Source organism: Oncorhynchus mykiss, chromosome 9 (genome assembly GCF_013265735.2).
Source record: "Oncorhynchus mykiss isolate Arlee chromosome 9, USDA_OmykA_1.1, whole genome shotgun sequence".
In the NCBI taxonomy this organism is placed as follows: domain Eukaryota; kingdom Metazoa; phylum Chordata; class Actinopteri; order Salmoniformes; family Salmonidae; genus Oncorhynchus; species Oncorhynchus mykiss.
Genome location: NC_048573.1, coordinates 48,243,236 through 48,262,366, shown reverse-complemented (window position 1 = coordinate 48,262,366; position 19,131 = coordinate 48,243,236). Strand labels below are relative to the sequence as shown.

At 45.3% G+C, this 19,131-nt stretch overlaps 1 protein-coding gene across 2 annotated transcripts in view; it reads right to left on the bottom strand.

The window, feature by feature from the left end:
* Positions 1-3,029: 3,029 nt before the first annotated feature.
* The window catches only part of snphb (syntaphilin b), a 34,691-nt gene continuing 18,589 nt past the window's right edge, over positions 3,030-19,131 (bottom strand). For both annotated transcript variants that reach the window (XM_021615978.2, XM_036988194.1), the window contains exons 2-6: positions 15,084-15,206; positions 11,920-12,039; positions 9,658-9,768; positions 6,953-7,105; positions 3,030-6,576 (exon numbers count right to left, since the gene is read on the bottom strand). In XM_021615978.2, coding sequence (XP_021471653.1) covers positions 4,827-6,576; positions 6,953-7,105; positions 9,658-9,768; positions 11,920-12,039; positions 15,084-15,133 — 2,184 coding nt within the window. In that variant the 5' untranslated portion in view covers positions 15,134-15,206 and the 3' untranslated portion in view covers positions 3,030-4,826. The remainder of the gene's footprint in view (positions 6,577-6,952; positions 7,106-9,657; positions 9,769-11,919; positions 12,040-15,083; positions 15,207-19,131) is intronic.

Sequence of the window (19,131 nt, the reverse complement as noted above, 5' to 3'; positions counted from 1 at the left end):
ACAATACATTTCACATGCTGTTGTGCAAATGGAATAGACAACAGGTGGAAACTATAGGCAATTAGCAAGACACCCAATAAAGGAGTGGTTCTGCAGGTGGTGACCACAGACCACTTCTCAGTTCCTATGCTTCCTGGCTGACGTTTTGGTCACTTTTGAATGCTGGCGGTGCTTTCACTCTAGTGGTAGCATGAGACGGAGTCTACAACCCACACAAGTGGCTCAGGTAGTGCAGCTAATCCAGGATGGCACATCAATGCGAGCTGTGGCAAGAAGGTTTGCTGTGTCTGTCAGCGTAGTGTCCAGAGCATGGAGGCGCTACCAGGAGACAGGCCAGTACATCAGGAGATGTGGAGGAGGGCAACAACCCAGCAGCAGGACCGCTACCTCCGCCTTTGTGCAAGGAGGAGCACTGCCAGAGCCCTGCAAAATGACCTCCAGCAGGCCACAAATGTGCATGTCTGCTCAAACGGTCAGAAACAGACTCCATGAGGGTGGTATGAGGGCCCGACGTCCACAGGTGGGGGTTGTGCTTACAGCCCAACATCGTGCAGGACGTTTGGCATTTGCCAGAGAACACCAAGATTGGCAAATTCGCCACTGGCGCCCTGTGCTCTTCACAGATGAAAGCAGGTTCAGACTGAGCACATGTGACAGTCTGGAGACGCTGTGGAGAACGTTCTGCTGCCTGCAACATCCTCCAGCATGACCGGTTTGCGGTGGGTCAGTCATGGTGTGGGGTGGCATTTCTTTGGGGGGCCGCACAGCCCTCCATGTGCTCGCCAGAGGTAGCCTGACTGCCATTAGGTACCGAGATGAGATCCTCAGACCCCTTGTGAGACCATATGCTGGTGCGGTTGGCCCTGGGTTCCTCCTAATGCAAGACAATGCTAGACCTCATGTGGCTGGAGTGTGTCAGCAGTTCCTGCAAGAGGAAGGCATTGATGCTATGGACTGGCCCGCCCGTTCCCCAGACCTGAATCCAATTGAGCACATCTGGGACATCATGTCTCGCTCCATCCACCAACACCACTTGCACCACAGACTGTCCAGGAGTTGGCGGATCCCTCAGTAGACCATCCGCCACCTCATCAGGAGCATGCCCAGGCGTTGTAGGGAGGTCATACAGGCACGTGGAAGCCACACACACTACTGAGCCTCATTTTGACTTGTTTTAAGGACATTACATCAAAGTTGGATCAGCCTGTAGTGTGGTTTTCCACTTTAATTTTGAGTGTGACTCCAAATCAGCACATTCAACTATGTAAAGAAAAAAGTATTTAATAAGAATATTTCATTCATTCAGATCTAGGATGTGTTATTTTAGTGTTCCCTTTATTTTTTTGAGCAATATATATATATATATATATATAGCAATGACCTACAGGTATATCCTAACGTAAGCTCCAATGACATACAGGTATGTCCTAACGTAAGCTCCAATGACCTACAGGTATGTCCTAACGTACGCTCCAATGACCTACAGGTATGTCCTAACGTAAGCTCCAATGACCTACAGGTATGTCCTAACGTAAGCTCCAATGACTCCCAATGACCTACAGGTATGTCCTAACGTAAGCTCCAATGACCTACAGGTATGTCCTAACGTAAGCTCCAATGACCTACAGGTATGTCCTAACGTACGCTCCAATGACCTACAGGTATGTCCTAACGTAAGCTCCAATGACCTACAGGTATGTCCTAACGTAAGCTCCAATGACTCCCAATGACCTACAGGTATGTCCTAACGTAAGCTCCAATGACCTACAGGTATGTCCTAACGTAAGCTCCAATGACCTACAGGTATGTCCTAACGTAAGCTCCAATGACCTACAGGTATGTCCTAACGTAAGCTCCAATGACCTACAGGTATGTCCTAACGTAAGCTCCAATGACCTACAGGTATGTCCTAACGTAAGCTCCAATGACCTACAGGTATGTCCTAACGTAAGCTCCAATGACCTACAGGTATGTCCTAACGTAAGCTCCAATGACTCCCAATGACCTACAGGTATGTCCTAACGTAAGCTCCAATGACCTACAGGTATGTCCTAACGTAAGCTCCAATGACCTACAGGTATGTCCTAACGTAAGCTCCAATGACCTACAGGTATGTCCTAACGTAAGCTCCAATGACCTACAGGTATGTCCTAACGTAAGCTCCAATGACCTACAGGTATGTCCTAACGTAAGCTCCAATGACCTACAGGTATGTCCTAACGTAAGCTTCAATGACCTACAGGTATGTCCTAACGTAAGCTCCAATGACCTACAGGTATGTCCTAACGTAAGCTCCAATGACCTACAGGTATGTCCAAATGCAAAGTCCAATGACTACCAATGTGATTTTGGTAGTTCTTTTGAGCTATAAATAAACCCATCACCCGGATCATCTTTGTTGATGCTTAAAGCATTTCACACAAAAACAGTACACTTTGGGGAAAGGGAATTATCCCAAAGGACAGACACACTAACATCATAGCAGTGCATTACCAAATCAAATCAAGCATCCAATGGAGAGAGCTGGGCTTGTTAAAGTACTATGGTGGCAAGACCAGAACATCGGAAATCTAATTATGCTTCAAAACCCAGGAAAATAACAAGCAATTAGCAGACGGTAACTATAACATAAGCATGACCCGTTAGCCTTTAGTAATTCACTTAACATCACAGACACACACATTACTGTTAAGCTTGTTTTGTTGTGCGTAGAGGTACATAATGAAGAGGCGTTGTTTTACTGTTCAAACACCAATGAAATTGCTTGAGAAATATAAAATAGTCCAGTACAGGTTTAACAAGCGATGGCTTTGTTTACACAGGTAGCCAAATTCTGATATATTGCCACTAATTTGTCATTTGACCAATCAGATCAGACGTTTTTCCAATTATTGGCCAAAACACCCCATGTACTGTTGGGGAGACTTCAGGTGAGTCATCTACAAATGCATATCAATATGATTATCAATCACACTATTTTCATCATTGTGTTTCTGCTAGAGACATTCTCAAACACATTCACCTTACAGAAAGGAGTATGGCTTTTAATAAAAAAAATGCAGAGGCTTCCTGAACCACTTACACCAAGCAGGCTTTACAAATGGCAGGGGGACCATTCACAGGTCATGATGATGTGAAACATGACGGGGAAGAACTAGAGCAACGCACAATATCAAGACACAATACAAAATTCCAACAGGGTTGTGGAAAGTGTTCAAATCTAAAGCACATGACGACGTTGAAAAGTGTGTAAGACAACTCCCAAGCGTTTCATTAATTCACCACTCAATCTATTTTGTCAGTGCTGCTCGTGTGTTTCACTATTCATAGGTGCTGGAAGTCACGGTGAAGAGGTTACATCTGCAGAAACACACACAGAAGGGATTGTCAAGCAGCAGAAATGAAGAGGGATAGAAGAAACAACACCACAAATGCACATCCCAACGCACATTCCAGAAAGCAGCGAAACATTTTTGAGAAGGATATTCCCTACGGCTAAAACACTACAGGAAAAGAACGTTATGGACGGAAGGCAACAGTTTTCAGTGTTCAAAGAAAAATGGCACCTTTACTTTGAAACATATTTCATTAGACAGTTGTACCTGTGAGAAAGTATAGTGAACACAAAAAAAAACTCGAATGCGGCCACAGTTTTGCTTCTGACTTTGGAAACACACAAACTTGACTTCAAGTAGTTGCTTAGCCTCATAAAGTGAATAATAGTGCAAAACATTGTTAATAAATTAAAGGAATAAGATATATCCTGTTTCTTCTCTAAAGAACTCAATGTACTTCCACTCAAAGGACTGTTCTTGTTGGTTGCATCACAATCTTGTGGACATCAGTTAGCACTTGTTTGGCTCAGAAATCGCTAACAAAGACTTATATTTAAACATTACAGTACAGTCCTTGCTCAGCCTTTCAACTATTTCACATCAATGACTACATCCATTACAGCCCTAAACAATAAGACACTCAGATTCTTCCAACTCAGGCATGACACTGCAAACACCCCAAGAACAACAAAGTCCATAATCCCTTTCCTATTTTTGAAAGAAAAATAAACTTAGTTTCAATTATTATATCTCTATTTGCTTCCTTCTTGAGATGTTTCTGGTTCATGGGTCTGGAATGACTAACACTTGGACGACAGACATGGACTGAATGCTACAAGAGTGATTGTTAATCTAGGACACCAGTGACAGGAAGCAGAAATGTACAGCAGCAGCTTGCCTGGTACCTTTAGGGGGCAACTGCCATGTGTCAAGACTTCAGTCATTCACTCGTAAATGAGCATACCAACTACTGCACAGCCATGGCTGCGATTGCCTCCAGACATCTAGGTGCTTTGGCTACACAACGCAATACAACACAGAGAAGAACACACATGCTGCACACTCACAACACACGTCATGTGATCACACACATTTCTTACACACGAGTCAAAATGGAACTGGCCCAATAAAGGGAGCCACAGTGACGGACAGACCTTTCAGTCTCCCTGCACACAAGAGAGAGTGCTTACAATCACCATCAGTCACACTCCGGCCATTCAGTATCCATTGAATCGTACAGTTCTACCATTTAGTGTCAGTATAACACATCCTGGTGTCCCTTCTCAGTCTAGCAGAAGAGGTGGAAGAGGCCACCTCCAGAGAGGGTTATATGGTTTGCTGGGGCTGTCCTGTCTTCAGAATAATTTATTCAAAATCATCGCTCCCCTCCTTTCTTTACCCAGTACTTCAGGTGGAGGACAAACCCAGGACCCAGGACCAGAGAGGGCAGTGCTGTGTGTGTGCAGTTCCCAGGCTGTCATGGGGCCTGTCTCAGATCTCTGTGCCCCCCATGGCTCCCCCACCTGTGCCCGCGGGGTAGTGCCTGACTCCCCCGCCCCTGCGCAGGGAGGAGAGGGCCACTGTGCAGCAGCCACGCAGCAGTGAGCCGAAGTGGTAAATTGGCAGTCCATCGCGCCGTGCCCCCTGGCACAGCCATGCCACCGTGGGAACCACGGGCACAGCCACTGCCAGCAGGTCCACCAGGAAGTGGCGGCTCCAGTAGCTCTTCACTGCGGGTCCAGACTCAGAAGAGGTAGACTCCTCTGCTCCCCCTACTGCTCCCTGAACCTCAGCCTCTTCATCATCATCAACCTCCACCACTGTCACCCCAGCTATCTCCTGTAGCGAGCTGCTCCTGGGCTGGGAGGTGTGGGGCCGCTCCTCCACCTCCACTGACCTCACCTCCTCAACCGCTCTCTGATTCTTCACCTCCAAAACCTCCTCCCTCTGATTATATAGATCTAACTCCCTGACCTCCCCCTGCTTCCCCTCCCTCACCAACCCCAGCACCTTTACCTCCTCCTGCTTACACAACTCTACCAACCCCACCTCCTCCTCCTCCTGCTGCTTGCCTACCTCTACCATCCCCACTGCGCCCTCCCCCACTACCTCTCTATGCCTCTCCAACTCTCCCACCATCTTCCCATCCTCCTTCACTGATAGGGAGGCCATATCCACTGCACAGGAGACAGAGGCAGAGCTGGGTAAAGGAGTAGCAGGAGCGGGCTCAGCTGTTGTAGCTGTGAGAGTTGTCATGGTGACTGACGTCATGGTAACCGAGTCCAGGTCGTCTCCCTCATCTGAGACCCAGGTGGAGGTGGGGCTGCAGGCCTGAGAGCGGAAGGTGCGCTCGGTGATGGTGTCCAGGTCAGAGGCGTAGCCCAACCCCACCGGGACGGGGCAGCTCTCTGTCTGGACGGCCTGCTCCCTGAGGTGGTGGAGGTACAGGTGGTGGTGGGACAGACAGGAGTGGTTGGTGCTGCCCGCCCCACCCATGGCACAGCGCAGGGGCACCACCCTGTCCTGCCCGGTGCACAGCTTCTCGTAGGTGGAGGACTGTGGCAGGTGGGAGTAGGTGCTGAGCAGTGAGGCTGTCTCTTCAGATAGGAAGGCTGCCTCCAGGAGTAAGTCTGCCCTGTGACTGCTGTCTGCCCTGTGACTGCTGGCTGCACTGTGACTGTGACTCTCCCCACAGCACACAAAGCCGCTGTCATGGTTCTCCTCCCCTGACAGGCCGTTCCCGTTCTTATCCCCCAGCGCATGGTCGCTCAGCTTGGTGTAGGTAGAGCTATGGGTCAGAGAACGGGCGGGGGAGCCGTCACAGGACCCACACAGACTCTTGGAGCCACCCCCCCCAGTCCCTGATGCAGCGGGACTACTCCCAGGCCATGACCCCGCAGTCCCAGGCCTCCCAGCACGAGACCCCCCTGCCACTCCTCTTGCTGCAGCAGCCTCCTGCTCATTGGCCACCCCGTTCTGAGCCAGCTCCATGCTGAGCAGCAGGTTCTCCAGCTTGAGGTTCTGGGCGTTGATGTCCTGAAAGTATTTCTGGACGCCGGTGTCGGTGGAGTCACTGGAGCTGAGGTTGGTGCGCACCACGTCCACCACATCCTTGAGCTGCTGGATCTCCCTGTGCGCCTCTTTCAGGGCCAGCTGGGCCTCCACGCGGTGACACTCCTCTTCAACCCAGTCCTCCTGCATCCGACACAGCTGGGTCTTCAATGCATCAATCTCAGAGTCCCTGAGACAGACAGAGAAGAGGAGGAGGAGTGAGTGAAGAAGGGAGGTTGAGCGAGAGGGAGGGAGTGAACAAGGTAGGTTTAAAGAGAAAGATTTAGTAAAAATGTTTGGCGATTTAGTAATTTGCCCCCAAAAAATTCTGTTTATATATCAACATAATTACGAAATGAAAAGCGTTATGAGGGTAATTTGAAATGGGGTAGAAGTTGACATTCAAATCTATATTTCAAAGAGCATAATATTTCCAAAACAAAAAATGCTCAAATGAAAATGTACTTGTTTGAACGAGACCAGAGTAAATGGGAAAATGTAATGGTCCAAGTCCAGATCTTCCTTTTGGCTAGAGAATCATTCCAGTGTGTCCTTTTGTGTCTCACCTGTCCTGCAGCCTGTCGACTGACTCCTTGAGGCGGGCCCGCAGGTGTCTGATACACACCTCCTTCTGCTGCAGGGGTGTGAGGTACTGCTCTGGGGGAGGGGGGCGGATGCCATGGTTATCTGTACATGAGGCGTATGCCTTCATGTGACGCCTTGGAGAAAGAGAGAGAGGAAACAGGAGAGACAAAGATGTATTGGAATCCATTATCTTCTATAAGCTGAATTATAAGACATTATTAAAACCCCTTACACTCGTTGGAATTGGCCTGTATGGATGGCGATAGATTTAAATGTTTCTTACAGAAGAAATATGGAAAGCATATGCATACCCATGGTAGCAATTAAAAAGGGAACAGTTTAGAGATTACGGGGAAATGATTAGACTAAATTTGAGGACACAACAGCTCATGTAACACAAGACCGAATCCAAACATTACACTGTTGATTTTATTAACATTTTACATTTACTGTACTTTTCACCACATTTGTTGATAATGAAATCTGAAAATACTTTGGGGGTAGGTACAACATAAACCCTTGTCATTTTTTGTCTTGAGTGAGAGGTCTAACTGGCGTCTCCAAGTGGCCACACACCTCTCCAAAGTGTGCACAGTTCTCAAGTCATTTCAATGCACCTTTATGACTCAAAGAAGAGTCTTCAACTATAAGGTGCTCTTTTTTTACTCTCCAAGTGGTGCCGTTCTAGAGCAAGCAGACTTATATTTATTTTGTTTGGAACACAGCCCTGTGTCCCAGACATCACACAATTACTGTTGTTGTTGAAACAATCCAAAAATGTTCCATTTTAAAATCGCAATCTGGGTCCGGTGGGCATAATTCTATTTCCAACATGACTTTCCAATATTCATGTCAAACTTTATTTGTCACATACCCATGGTTAGCAGATGTTAATGAGAGTGTAGCGAAATGCTTGTGCTTGTAGTTCCAACCATGCAGTAATATCTAACAAGTCATCTAACAATTTCACAACAACTACCTTATGCACACACAAGTGTAAAGGAATGAATAAGAATATGTACATATAAATATATGGATGAGCGATGGCCGAACGGCATAGGCAAGATGCAGTAGATGGTATAGAGTACAGTATATACATATGAGATGAGTAATGTAGGGTATGTAAACATGATATAAAGTGACATTGTTTAAAGTGACTAGTGATAAATTTATTACATCCACTTTTTAATTATTAAAGTGGCTAGAGATTTGAGTCAGTATGTTGGCAGCAGCCACTCAATGTTAGTGATGGCTGTTTAACAGTCTGATGGCCTAGAAGCTGTTTTTCAGTCTCCTGGTCCCAGCTTTGATGCACCTGTACTGACCTCGCCTTCTGGATGGTAGCGGGGTGAACAGGCAGTGACTCGGGTGGTTGTTGTCCTTGATGATCTTTATGGCCTTCCTGTGACATCGGGTAGTGTAGGTGTCCTGGAGGGCAGGTAGTTTTCCCCCCGGTGATGCGTTGTGCAGACCTCACTACCCTCTGGAGAGCCTTACGGTTGTGGGCGGAGGAGTTGCCGTACCAGGCGGTGATACAGCCCGACAGGATGCTCTCGATTGTGCATCTGTAAAAGTTTGAGGGTTTTTGGTGACAAGCCAAATTTCTTCAGCCTTCTGAGGTTGAAGAGGCGCTGCTGTGCCTTCTTCACCACGCTGTCTGTCTGGGTGGACCATTTCAGTTTGTCCGTGATGTGTACGCCGAGGAACTTAAAACTTTCCACCTTCTCCACTACTGTCCCGTCGAAATACGATCTTACAGTGTTAGGTTTTCACAAGGCAATTAAGAGAAGCGGATCGTAATTTTGGTGCAAATAGAATAGAGTCATGAGTGTATTCAGATGCGAGGTCCACGGCAGATTTTCTTCACAGTACAACAAACATAGGCTCATTCTGTTCAGGACAACCTAGGGTATAACGCCATGTTACCTTGTAACTGTACATCAAACATAGTGATCATAAATGTTGACGCTGTACACGACATGAGTTTTATGATATGTAAATGTGGAGTGCACATTTGGGCTCACGTGTGTTCAGCTTGCTTGCATGACATCAAAGCAGTATTTATTATAATCTTCAACATCTCATCTTTCAAAATACAGAGAGTCCTCGTAATTTACACCTTCTCTCACTCAAACAACAAGCATTTTTCAGAAGTTGCCCAATTAGCGGGAGGGATGGGGGCAACTCCTTGTCGTGCGCGGTGCTCAAGTTCAGAACGGCTGTCAGTCAAAACCCATACAGAGCTGTGAAGCGGAGACCCTGAGCTCTGATCTCATGTATAGCCACTGTGTTCCAATGTAGGCGCTGATCAGTGTCAAGGGCTACGGCTCATACATTCCTCTAACAAGTTATAAGACCTTTTAATTACATGTCCTTATGATACAAAACATAACGCTTTGTAGGCTACTTTGCAGTAGGCACTCATTCTCCCATGTAGGAGAATGATACTGACATGGGGCATAGCAGGCTAGCCATAGGGTTATATTCAATCTGTATCGCTGAAGAAATGCAAAGGTAAGTTCCTACTTAGCGGAAAATTGGCAGCGTTTACCTTGAATGCCGTCTCAGCTAATGCGGGAACATTGCCTTTAAATTTCAATCACACTGGGACGCCGAATTTCCTCGATGCGGATTGAATAGAGCCCTTAGTCTTATAGATAGATGGGGTAGCCAATTTTTGTCTTACCCCTTGGTGGGGCTGCAATCACTGCCCTTGCAGGAGCCAGAGTTAGTGCTGCTGCTGCTGAGAGAGGCGTTGCCATAGGGATCTCTGTTGCTGACTGGGGCAGCTGTCCTTCTGTACCAGAGTGAGAGGGACCGTTAATACATCAGGCAATATAGACAGACAGAGTACTATTAACTGACATTATCAAACACCAGAACAAATCCTGCCTCAATAAAACTCAACCAACATTAAATCATGCCCAAAAACTCACCCGCAAACATGCCCACTAAAAAACAGACTCAAAACGTGCCAAGACAGACATACATTAAAAGGCCACGATGAAGGAGGACCTACAGTATGCTCTGCAACATAGATGATAGTACACAATGGCTCAAAGATGCCATGCACTTTGAGTAGATGAAAGCAGTCAAGAAAACCAAAAGCCAAGACAAAGTAGAACTTCAATCATGTCAATAAATAATTCTCATCAATACATGAGAATGCCAAAAGGTGAAAGGTTACTCCCAGCCAACAACAGATCAGCTTGCATGTGATGGTTTAAAGTGGCCAGGAATCCAGGATTCAATCTACATGCCATGGACCTTGTACCATAACGCTCTAACATCCCACATCTAGTGATGCTCAACAACAGAACAAGTTATCAGAAGGTCCAATTAAGACTTTAAAACGCATATTGAATGACAATATACATTTGTTATTCAATATATTGGCATTAAGACTAAATACAGAACATTCGGAAAGTATTCAGATCCCTTAGATTTTTTTTCCAGATCTTGTTACAGCCTTATTCTCAAATTGATTACATTGTTTTTTTCCCCTCAATCTACACAGAATACAAAAAAACAGGTTTTTAGAAATGTTAGCAAAAAAAAGTATGAAATATCACATTTACATAAGTATTCAGACCCTTTACTCAGTACTTTATTGAAGCACCTCTGGCAGCGATTACAGCCTCTAGTCTTCTTGGGTATGATGCGACAAGCTTGGCACACCTGTATTTGGGGAGTTTCTCCCATTCTTCTCTGCAGATCCTCTCAAGTTCTGTCAGGTTGGATGGGGAGCGTCGCTGCACAGCTATTTTCAGGTCTCTCCAGAGATGTTCAAATCGGGTTCAAGTCTGGGATCTGGCCGGGCTATTCAGAGACTTGTCCCGAAGCCCCTCCTGCGTTGTCTTGGCTGTGTGCTTAGGGTTGTTGTCCTGTTGGAAGGTTTTCATCAAGGATTTATTTGTACTTTGCTCGGTTCATCTTTCCATCGATCCTAACTAGTCTCCCAGTCCCTGCTGCTGAAAAACATCCCCACAATATGATGCAGCCACCACCATACTTCACCGTAGGGATGGTGCCAGGTTTCCTCCAGATGTGACGCTTGGCATTCAGGCCGAAGAGTTCAATCTTGGTTTCATCAGACCAGAGAATCTTGTTTGTCATGGTCTGAGAGTCCTTTAGGTGCCTTTTACTGAGGAGTAGCTTTTATCTGGCCACTCTACCATAAAGGCCTGATTTGTGGAGTGCTGCAGAGATGGTCATCCTTCTGGAAGGTTCTCCCATCTCCACAGAGGAGCTCTGTCAGAGTAACCATTGGCCCTTCTCCCCCGATTGCTCAGTTTGGCTGGGCGGCCAGCTCTAGGAAGAGTCTTGGTGGTTCCAAACTTCTTCCATTTAAGAATGATGGAGGCCACTTTGTTCTTAGGGACCTTCAATGCTGCAGAATTATTTTGGTACCCTTCCCCAGATCTGTGCCTCGACACAAACATGTCTCGGAGCTCTACTGACAATTCCTTCGACCTCACGGATTGGTTTTTGCTCTGACATGCACTGTCAACTGTGAGACCTTATATAGAAAGGTGTGTGCCTTTCCATATCATGTCCAATTAATTGAATTTACCACAGGTGGACTCCAATCAAGTTGTAGAAACATCTCAAGAATGATCAATGGAAACAGGATGCACTTGAGCTCAATTTTGAGTCTCATAGCAAAGATTCCAAATACTTATGTAAATAAGGTATTTCTGAAAACCTGAAAACCTGTTTTCGATTTGTCATTATGGGATATTGTGTGTAGAACGATGAGGGAAAAAAATATTATCCATTCTATTATCCAATCCATTCTAGAAGATGTCTAACGTAACAAAATGTAGAAAAAAGGGAAGGGGTCTGAACACTTTCTGAATGCACTGCACATGCCTACGGCACGAAGTCAGAGAGATACGACAACAAAACATTGAAGGAGAGAGAGGGATAAAAGGAGAGTTGTGCTAACCGACAGTGCCGCTCCGGAGACTTGGTAGTGAGATATCCTCGTTCCGTTGGGCGCATTGAAACCATATAGTCTGTCTCCATTGGAATGTAGTCTAGCTCTATGAACCTGCAGTAGTCAAACCTGACCAAAGACAACAAGTTATTACAGTGAGGAGGTAGTGATGTCTGTCAGACTAGAACCCAGTGACAAACATCAATAGTACTTAGGACTTATACTCTGTGTTGGCCAAATACATCAACAATGGTCATCATGGGATAAGAAAAGTGAGTACCTATCTAGTTTGATAGTGAGACTGTTTAAATTGAAATAAAGACCGTAGCCTGGATTGTTCAGAGCAGAAACACTGGCTAATGATGAATGAGAAATTAATTTAGAATGACATGGATTAAAATATTACTTCTCCTTAAAAACTGGCTCATTAGAACTTAATCCTTGGCTCTGGGAGATCCTTCTACACTGATGTGTGTAAATACAGCAGATTTGTTCTTTAATGAGAGAGAGCATAGGCAGAATACAACTACTAACGAGACATGAACTTGCCCTGTCGAGGTCTGCTATAGGCTAACACGGCATCTGAAGATGACTTCATCTAAACATTATTCCCCTAAACAAAGAAATGATTAAACCATGATTAAGATGCTGACATGTGGACCAGACACATTTCTGCCTTCTTACTCTGTCCCCCTTCTGTCCCCCTCAGGACGAAAGGTGAGCAGTGGCATCAGAGCCCACACTAAAAAGATGCACAATTACAGCCTGCAATTTGGGGAAATTCCTACCTCACATAACCCTTAAAAACAACATCAGAGCAAGAAACCAAACAAAAAAAGTCAGCAGAATTAACAACTGGGAGAAGAAGAAAACTAAAGAAAGTAGAATGAAATTCAGTTGAAGTCATATTCATGTAGTTTCTACATTTTATTAGTGAAGGAATGGGGAAGGGGCACTGTGATGGGCAACTCCTGTCCTGTACTAGTCTGTGACTGTTGACAAATTGGTAAATTGACAGGCAATGACAGGAGGACAGTAGTGTTGCCCAATCACTGGCTTCCAGACTGGGTGGGAGGAGATAAGCAGTGCCAAACAGATAGAACCAGCTGTTGGGAGCAGTTTTATTTTAGGAAGGGTTATGTCAGGTTATGACAAAGGCCATCAGCATACAAACAGAAAAGGGTCAAGCTGAAAAAATGCAGTGGAAGCAAGCCTGAAAAGAAAGGTCTAGAAAATGTAAAATATGTGGGCTAAATAAGGTTCGGCACAATTTCAGTCCATCATTACATCTCTTCTCTTTTGAGTTGGACCCTGGTGTGAACGTGCCTGATGTGGGCCAAGCTGGTGTTATGATGTGTATGCAGGCTGTGCTGATGCTGTGTGAGGAATACTCCTATACAGAGTGGTTGCAAGAAGTGAGACGAGAATGTGGTGGGACAGAGAGACCTGCTCTTATAAACTACCACACAATAACTACAGTCAGATTTGAAGATGGTTTGAGAGATTGTCCAGTGTGACTGACCAGCCAGCACTACTACTTTAACAGCAGTACTCTTCAGTAAATGCTCTGTTAAATCAGTCAATCACCTCATCAAGCTATTGGCTATAATATTGGCATACAGTACGTCACTGTACCAGCAATTCTGTTTGGTGCATCTGGAGGGTTTATCAGTGAATGTCAAAGATCAATGGATCTCTGTCTGTGCCGGTCTGTCCAGCTATGACTACGGCACATGAGCATGCTCTCTGGGACAGTATAACTGAAGGGTGTCTCACGCAGGGGGCGCGGGCACGGGTACAGGCACGGGCGAGGAGGAGGACGACAGCATTTGCTGCAAGCGCCGTTTGGGCTGCAGAGCCTTCAGAGGGTTGAATCTAGGGAGAGAGACGACAGAAAGGACCAGAGCTGGGTTCCATCTTTGCTCCAGTTTTCCAAGCCTAATAGAGTTCATGCTACTCTTGCGCTGTAGCTAGGACATTGGACATGAGTAATTCATTGAAGTGAAATACAGTATCAACATAAAGACAACTTTAAATAGACAGAGTGCAAGTTCACAATATACTTGCAGTGTGTTAAATCCAATCATTCACTCCTTTTATAGCAACTCTTACCATAATCCCAACACACCCCTGCATTCATTTTTAGCCGACAAAGCAGTTACATGGTCAAACCAACCATGTTGGAAAAAAAAGAAAGAAAAGCAAAGCTCTAAAGTGCTGACAACTGTGTCGAGAGAGAGAGGAGAGAGAGGAGAGAAAGAGAAAGAGAAAGAGAGAGAGAGAGAGAGAGGGTGAGAGAGAAAATTGGCCTGTAACCGCTTATGGAGCTCAGCAGCTGATGGGACTGACGCAAAACTGAGCCTCAGCTCTCCCAGGAGATGATAATCCCCTGTAGCAATAAAGACAAACACAAGTTCACACACAGCATTCAATACTCAGCGAGACATCACATCATTAAACGGGTTCTCTGGGAGGGACATACCCACATTATTCACCCCTGACCATTTCTTGTGGCTGATGATAAGAAGACAAAATGGATGAAGTAGGGAGAACAAAATAGAGAGATGCGAGAGAGAGAGAGAGAGAGGTTGACTAAGAGGTTGACTGAAAAAGTTAAAAAGAGAAGGATTTAGAGGAAAATAGGGCTGTTCAATAGAAAAGGGAGATTAGTAAAACAGAGTACGAGGGATTTTAAACGGATGAGTCAAAAATAAATGAGGGTGTACTTATATAAGAGACGGGGTTAAGTGGAGAACATAAGAGTGTGAAGGTAATCTAAAAAGAAGATGAAAGGAGAGCGATAGAGGATGAATTAGAGAAATGAGGACAGACTGGTTGAATCAACATTGTTCCCACGTCATTTCAATTATGTTTTTGACTGTCACATACACCACATAGGTGCAGTGAAATGTGTTGCTTTACAGGGTCAGCCATAGAAGTACAGCGCCATGGGAACAAATTAGGGTAAAGTGCCTTGCTCAAGGACACATCAGTAGATTCCTCATCTTGGCGGCTCGAACCAGTGACCTTTCGGTTATTGGCCCAACACACTAACCACTAGGCTACCTGCCACCCACGTTGAGCCAACGTGGAATAGACGTTGAATTGATGTCTGCGCCCAGTGGGGAGAGAGTAGGAGTTTCAGATGTGTAGGTGCGTATGCGGTGCTGTACCTGCGTGAGCCTGACACAGACCTCCGGGTGGAAGGCGCAGGGGCAGACATGGAGCCAGACAGCCTCTCTCACCCTCTCTTTTCGTATATCTCTGTGTCTCTCTCTCACTCTGCAGCTTCAGCTCTGCAGTGACAGCCAGCCCGAGAGAGGAAAACAGACAAATGAACACAGTGAGTTCTATACAAACACACAAACAGGCACTGACTCTGTGTCACTGTGGACCAGGCATGACACACTGTTTTGAACCAACAAATCATGCAATTGTTTTCAAGTATGAATAAGTCAGTGAGGTCACACACACGTTTTGTTTTTCTATCCTCGTGGGGAGCTAAAATTAATTTCAATTCAAAATCCTATTTTCCCTAAACCTTAACCCCTAATTCTAACCCTTAAACTTAAAATAGCCTTTGTCCTCATGTGGGAGCATTTTCCTTGTTTTACTATCCTTTTGACTAGTAAATCACACACACACACACACACACACACACACACACACACACACACACACACACACACACACACACACACACACACACACACACACACACACACACACACACACACGCACACACACCTGCTGACTACCTTGGTGATAACTATAGATGTTTCAGCTTCGTGCTCTGTGCTGACAAGCTGGCAGGAGCCAGGGATGGCCATATCTGGGATCAGCCCAGCCAGACAGAGCAGCAGGGAGAGTCAGACAATCACCACTTGCTAGTCTGGCCACAGGCCGGAGACGGTAGAGAGCAGTGTTTGTGCTTCAACAGCAAATGGTTTATGGATTTGATTCAGTGATAAATAACAATCTAAGTGAGAAAAGCCCTGTGACAGTTGTTGCGGTCCTTCGAAACGATCTAATTAACATGCTTTCAAAGCTCAAGTTTAAATATATTGCAATGTTGCGCAAATGCCGATTGCAAAATAAGATATGGGTCTCAAGGTCAACAATGTGCCAAGTATGTCTATTCCTCATAACCTCTTGGCCCTGCACAGTCAGTGGAGATAAGCAGTGATGATTGAGAGAGACAGACCTGATTGGGGAGGTAGCAGGTATGATAGGAGAGGTAGATGAGGGAGAGTACATGAAGGGAGTACATGAAGGGAAAGAGGGGATTAATCCCATTAATAATAGAACACAGGAGTTAGTGAGTTCAGGAGCCAAGTGTGCACCATAAGCCTGTCCCCTAAACCTCCCTCAGGCTTCTCCATAAACCCACCCATCCTTCTGTCTGTGTGGGCACAGAGCTACCTCCTTGACCTCCTCCTCATCTGTCATCCCCTCTCCTAAAACACACTCCCATATTCCTTTACTTTTCCTCTGTCCCTCTGCTTTGCGTTTCTGATCATGAAAAATGACCCTACCCTTATGTGAGAAAAGCCAGTCCTTCAGACTCTCAAAGACAACGCTACGCTGTAGTTTATGTTGTCCCCATTTCCTCTGTCCTTGCCTGACAGGGTTGGGCAGCAGTGTACTGTTTGTCCCAACCCTGCAGTGTAGAGTGAGTAACCATGTTGAATCACCCCTCAGCAGCCAGCCAGCCAGCTGGCCAGACAGACGCCCACTCAGCCTGCAATGCTATATATTCATTTATTTATTATTATTTATTTTTTTACCTTTATTTAACTAGGCAAGTCAAATAGACAGACAGACAAAGAGTCAGCCAGCCAGCTACCCAGAGAGACAGGCAGCCTGAGACAGATACCAACTCAGTGTCCACTGCGACAGACACAGACAGACAGACACTTGTCTCATTGCTACAGAAAGACTGCTACAGAGAAAGTGAGACTGCTACAGAGAGACTTCTACAAAGAGACTGCTACAAAGAAACTGCTACAGAGAGACAGAGAGACTGCTACAGAGAGACAGAGAGACTGCTAGAGAGAGACAGAGACTGCTAGAGAGACAGAGATTGCTACAGAGAGACTGCTACAGAGAGACAGAGAGACTGCTACAGAGAGACTGAGAGACTGCTACAGAGAGACAAAGAGACAGAGACTGCTACAGAGAGACAGAGAGACAGAGACTGCTACAGAGAGACAGCTAGAGAGACTGCTACAGAGAGACAGAGAGACTGCTACAGAGAGACAGAGAGACTGCTACAGAGAGACTGATACAGAGAGACAGAGAGACTGAGGGACTGAGAGACTGCTACAGAGAGACAGAGAGACTGATACAGAGAGACTGAGAGACTGAGATACAGAGGGACAGAGAGACAGAGAGACTGCTACAGAGATACAGAGAGACTGTTACAGAGAGACAGAGAGACTGTTACAGAGAGACTGAGAGACTGCTACAGAGAGACAAAGAGACAGAGACTGCTACAGAGAGACAGAGAGACAGACTGCTACAGAGAGACAGAGACAGCTAGAGAGACTGCTACAGAGAGACTGAGAGACTGCTACAGAGAGACTGAGAGACTGAGATACAGAGGGACAGAGAGACAGAGAGACTGCTACAGAGATACAGAGAGACTGTTACAGAGAGACAGAGAGACTGTTACAGAGAGAGACCCAGCTGGTTATCACCTCACCTCATCACTGATAACCCTATAAACACCCACAGAGTGTGACATAGCCTGGTTGAAACAGCTGTTAACTCTTGTGAATACAGTTAATAGACACGTAGGAGAGCAGCACGCAACATAGAAAGAAGACAACAATTTCACCTACGCCGCTGCCTAACCAGGTAATTACCTCAAACAGTGCAGTTACGCAAACATTTCTATTACATTTGAGTCATTTAGGGGTGGCAGGTAGCCTAGTGGTTAGAGTGTTGGACTAGTAACCGAATGGTTGCTAGATCAAATCCCCGAGCTGACATGGTAAAAATCTGTCGTTCTGCCCCTGAACAAGGCAGTTAACCCACTGTTCCCCGGTAGGCTGTCATTGTAAATAAGAATTTGTTCTTAACTAGTTAAATAAATGTAAAAAACTTTTTTTTTTTGCAGATGCTCTTATCCAACTTACAGGAGCAATTCAGGTTAAGTGCCATGCTCAAGGGCACAGTGACAGATTTTTCCCCAAGTTGACTCGGAGATTCAAACGAGTGACCTTTTGGTTACTGGCCTAATGCTCTGATGTGATACAGTGCCTTGCGAAAGTATTCGGCCCCCTTGAACTTTGCGACCTTTTGCCACATTTCAGGCTTCAAACATAAAGATATAAAACTGTATTTTTTTGTGAAGAATCAACAACAAGTGGGACACAATCATGAAGTGGAACGACATTTATTGGATATTTCAAACTTTTTTAACAAATCAAAAACTGAAAAATTGGGCGTGCAAAATTATTCAGCCCCTTTACTTTCAGTGCAGCAAACTCTCAAAGTTCAGTGAGGATCTCTGAATGATCCAATGTTGACCTAAATGACTAATGATGATAAATACAATCCACCTGTGTGTAATCAAGTCTCTGTATAAATGCACCTGCACTGTGATAGTCTCAGAGGTCCGTTAAAAGCGCAGAGAGCATCATGAAAAACAAGGAACACACCAGGCAGGTCCGAGATACTGCTGTGAAGAAGTTTAAAGCCGGATTTGGATACAAAAAGATTTCCCAAGCTTTAAACATCCCAAGGAGCACTGTGAAAGCGATAATATTGAAATGGAAGGAGTATCAGACCACTGGGACGGAGATTTGTCTTCCAACAAGACAATGATCCAAAACATAAAGCAAAATCTACAATGGAATGGTTCAAAAATAAACATATCCAGGTGTTAGAATGGCCAAGTCAAAGTCCAGACCTGAATCCAATCGAGAATCTGTGGAAAGAACTGAAAACTGCTGTTCACAAATGCTCTCCATCCAACCTCACTGAGCTCGAGCTGTTTTGCAAGGAGGAATGTGAAAAAATGTCAGTCTCTCGATGTGTAAAACTGATAGAGACATACCCCAAGCGACTTACAGCTGTAATCGCAGCAAAAGGTGGCGCTACAAAGTATTAACTTAAGGGGGCTGAATAATTTTGCACGCCCAATTATTCAGTTTTTGATTTGTTAAAAAAGTTTGAAATATCCAATAAATGTCGTTCCACTTCATGATTGTGTCC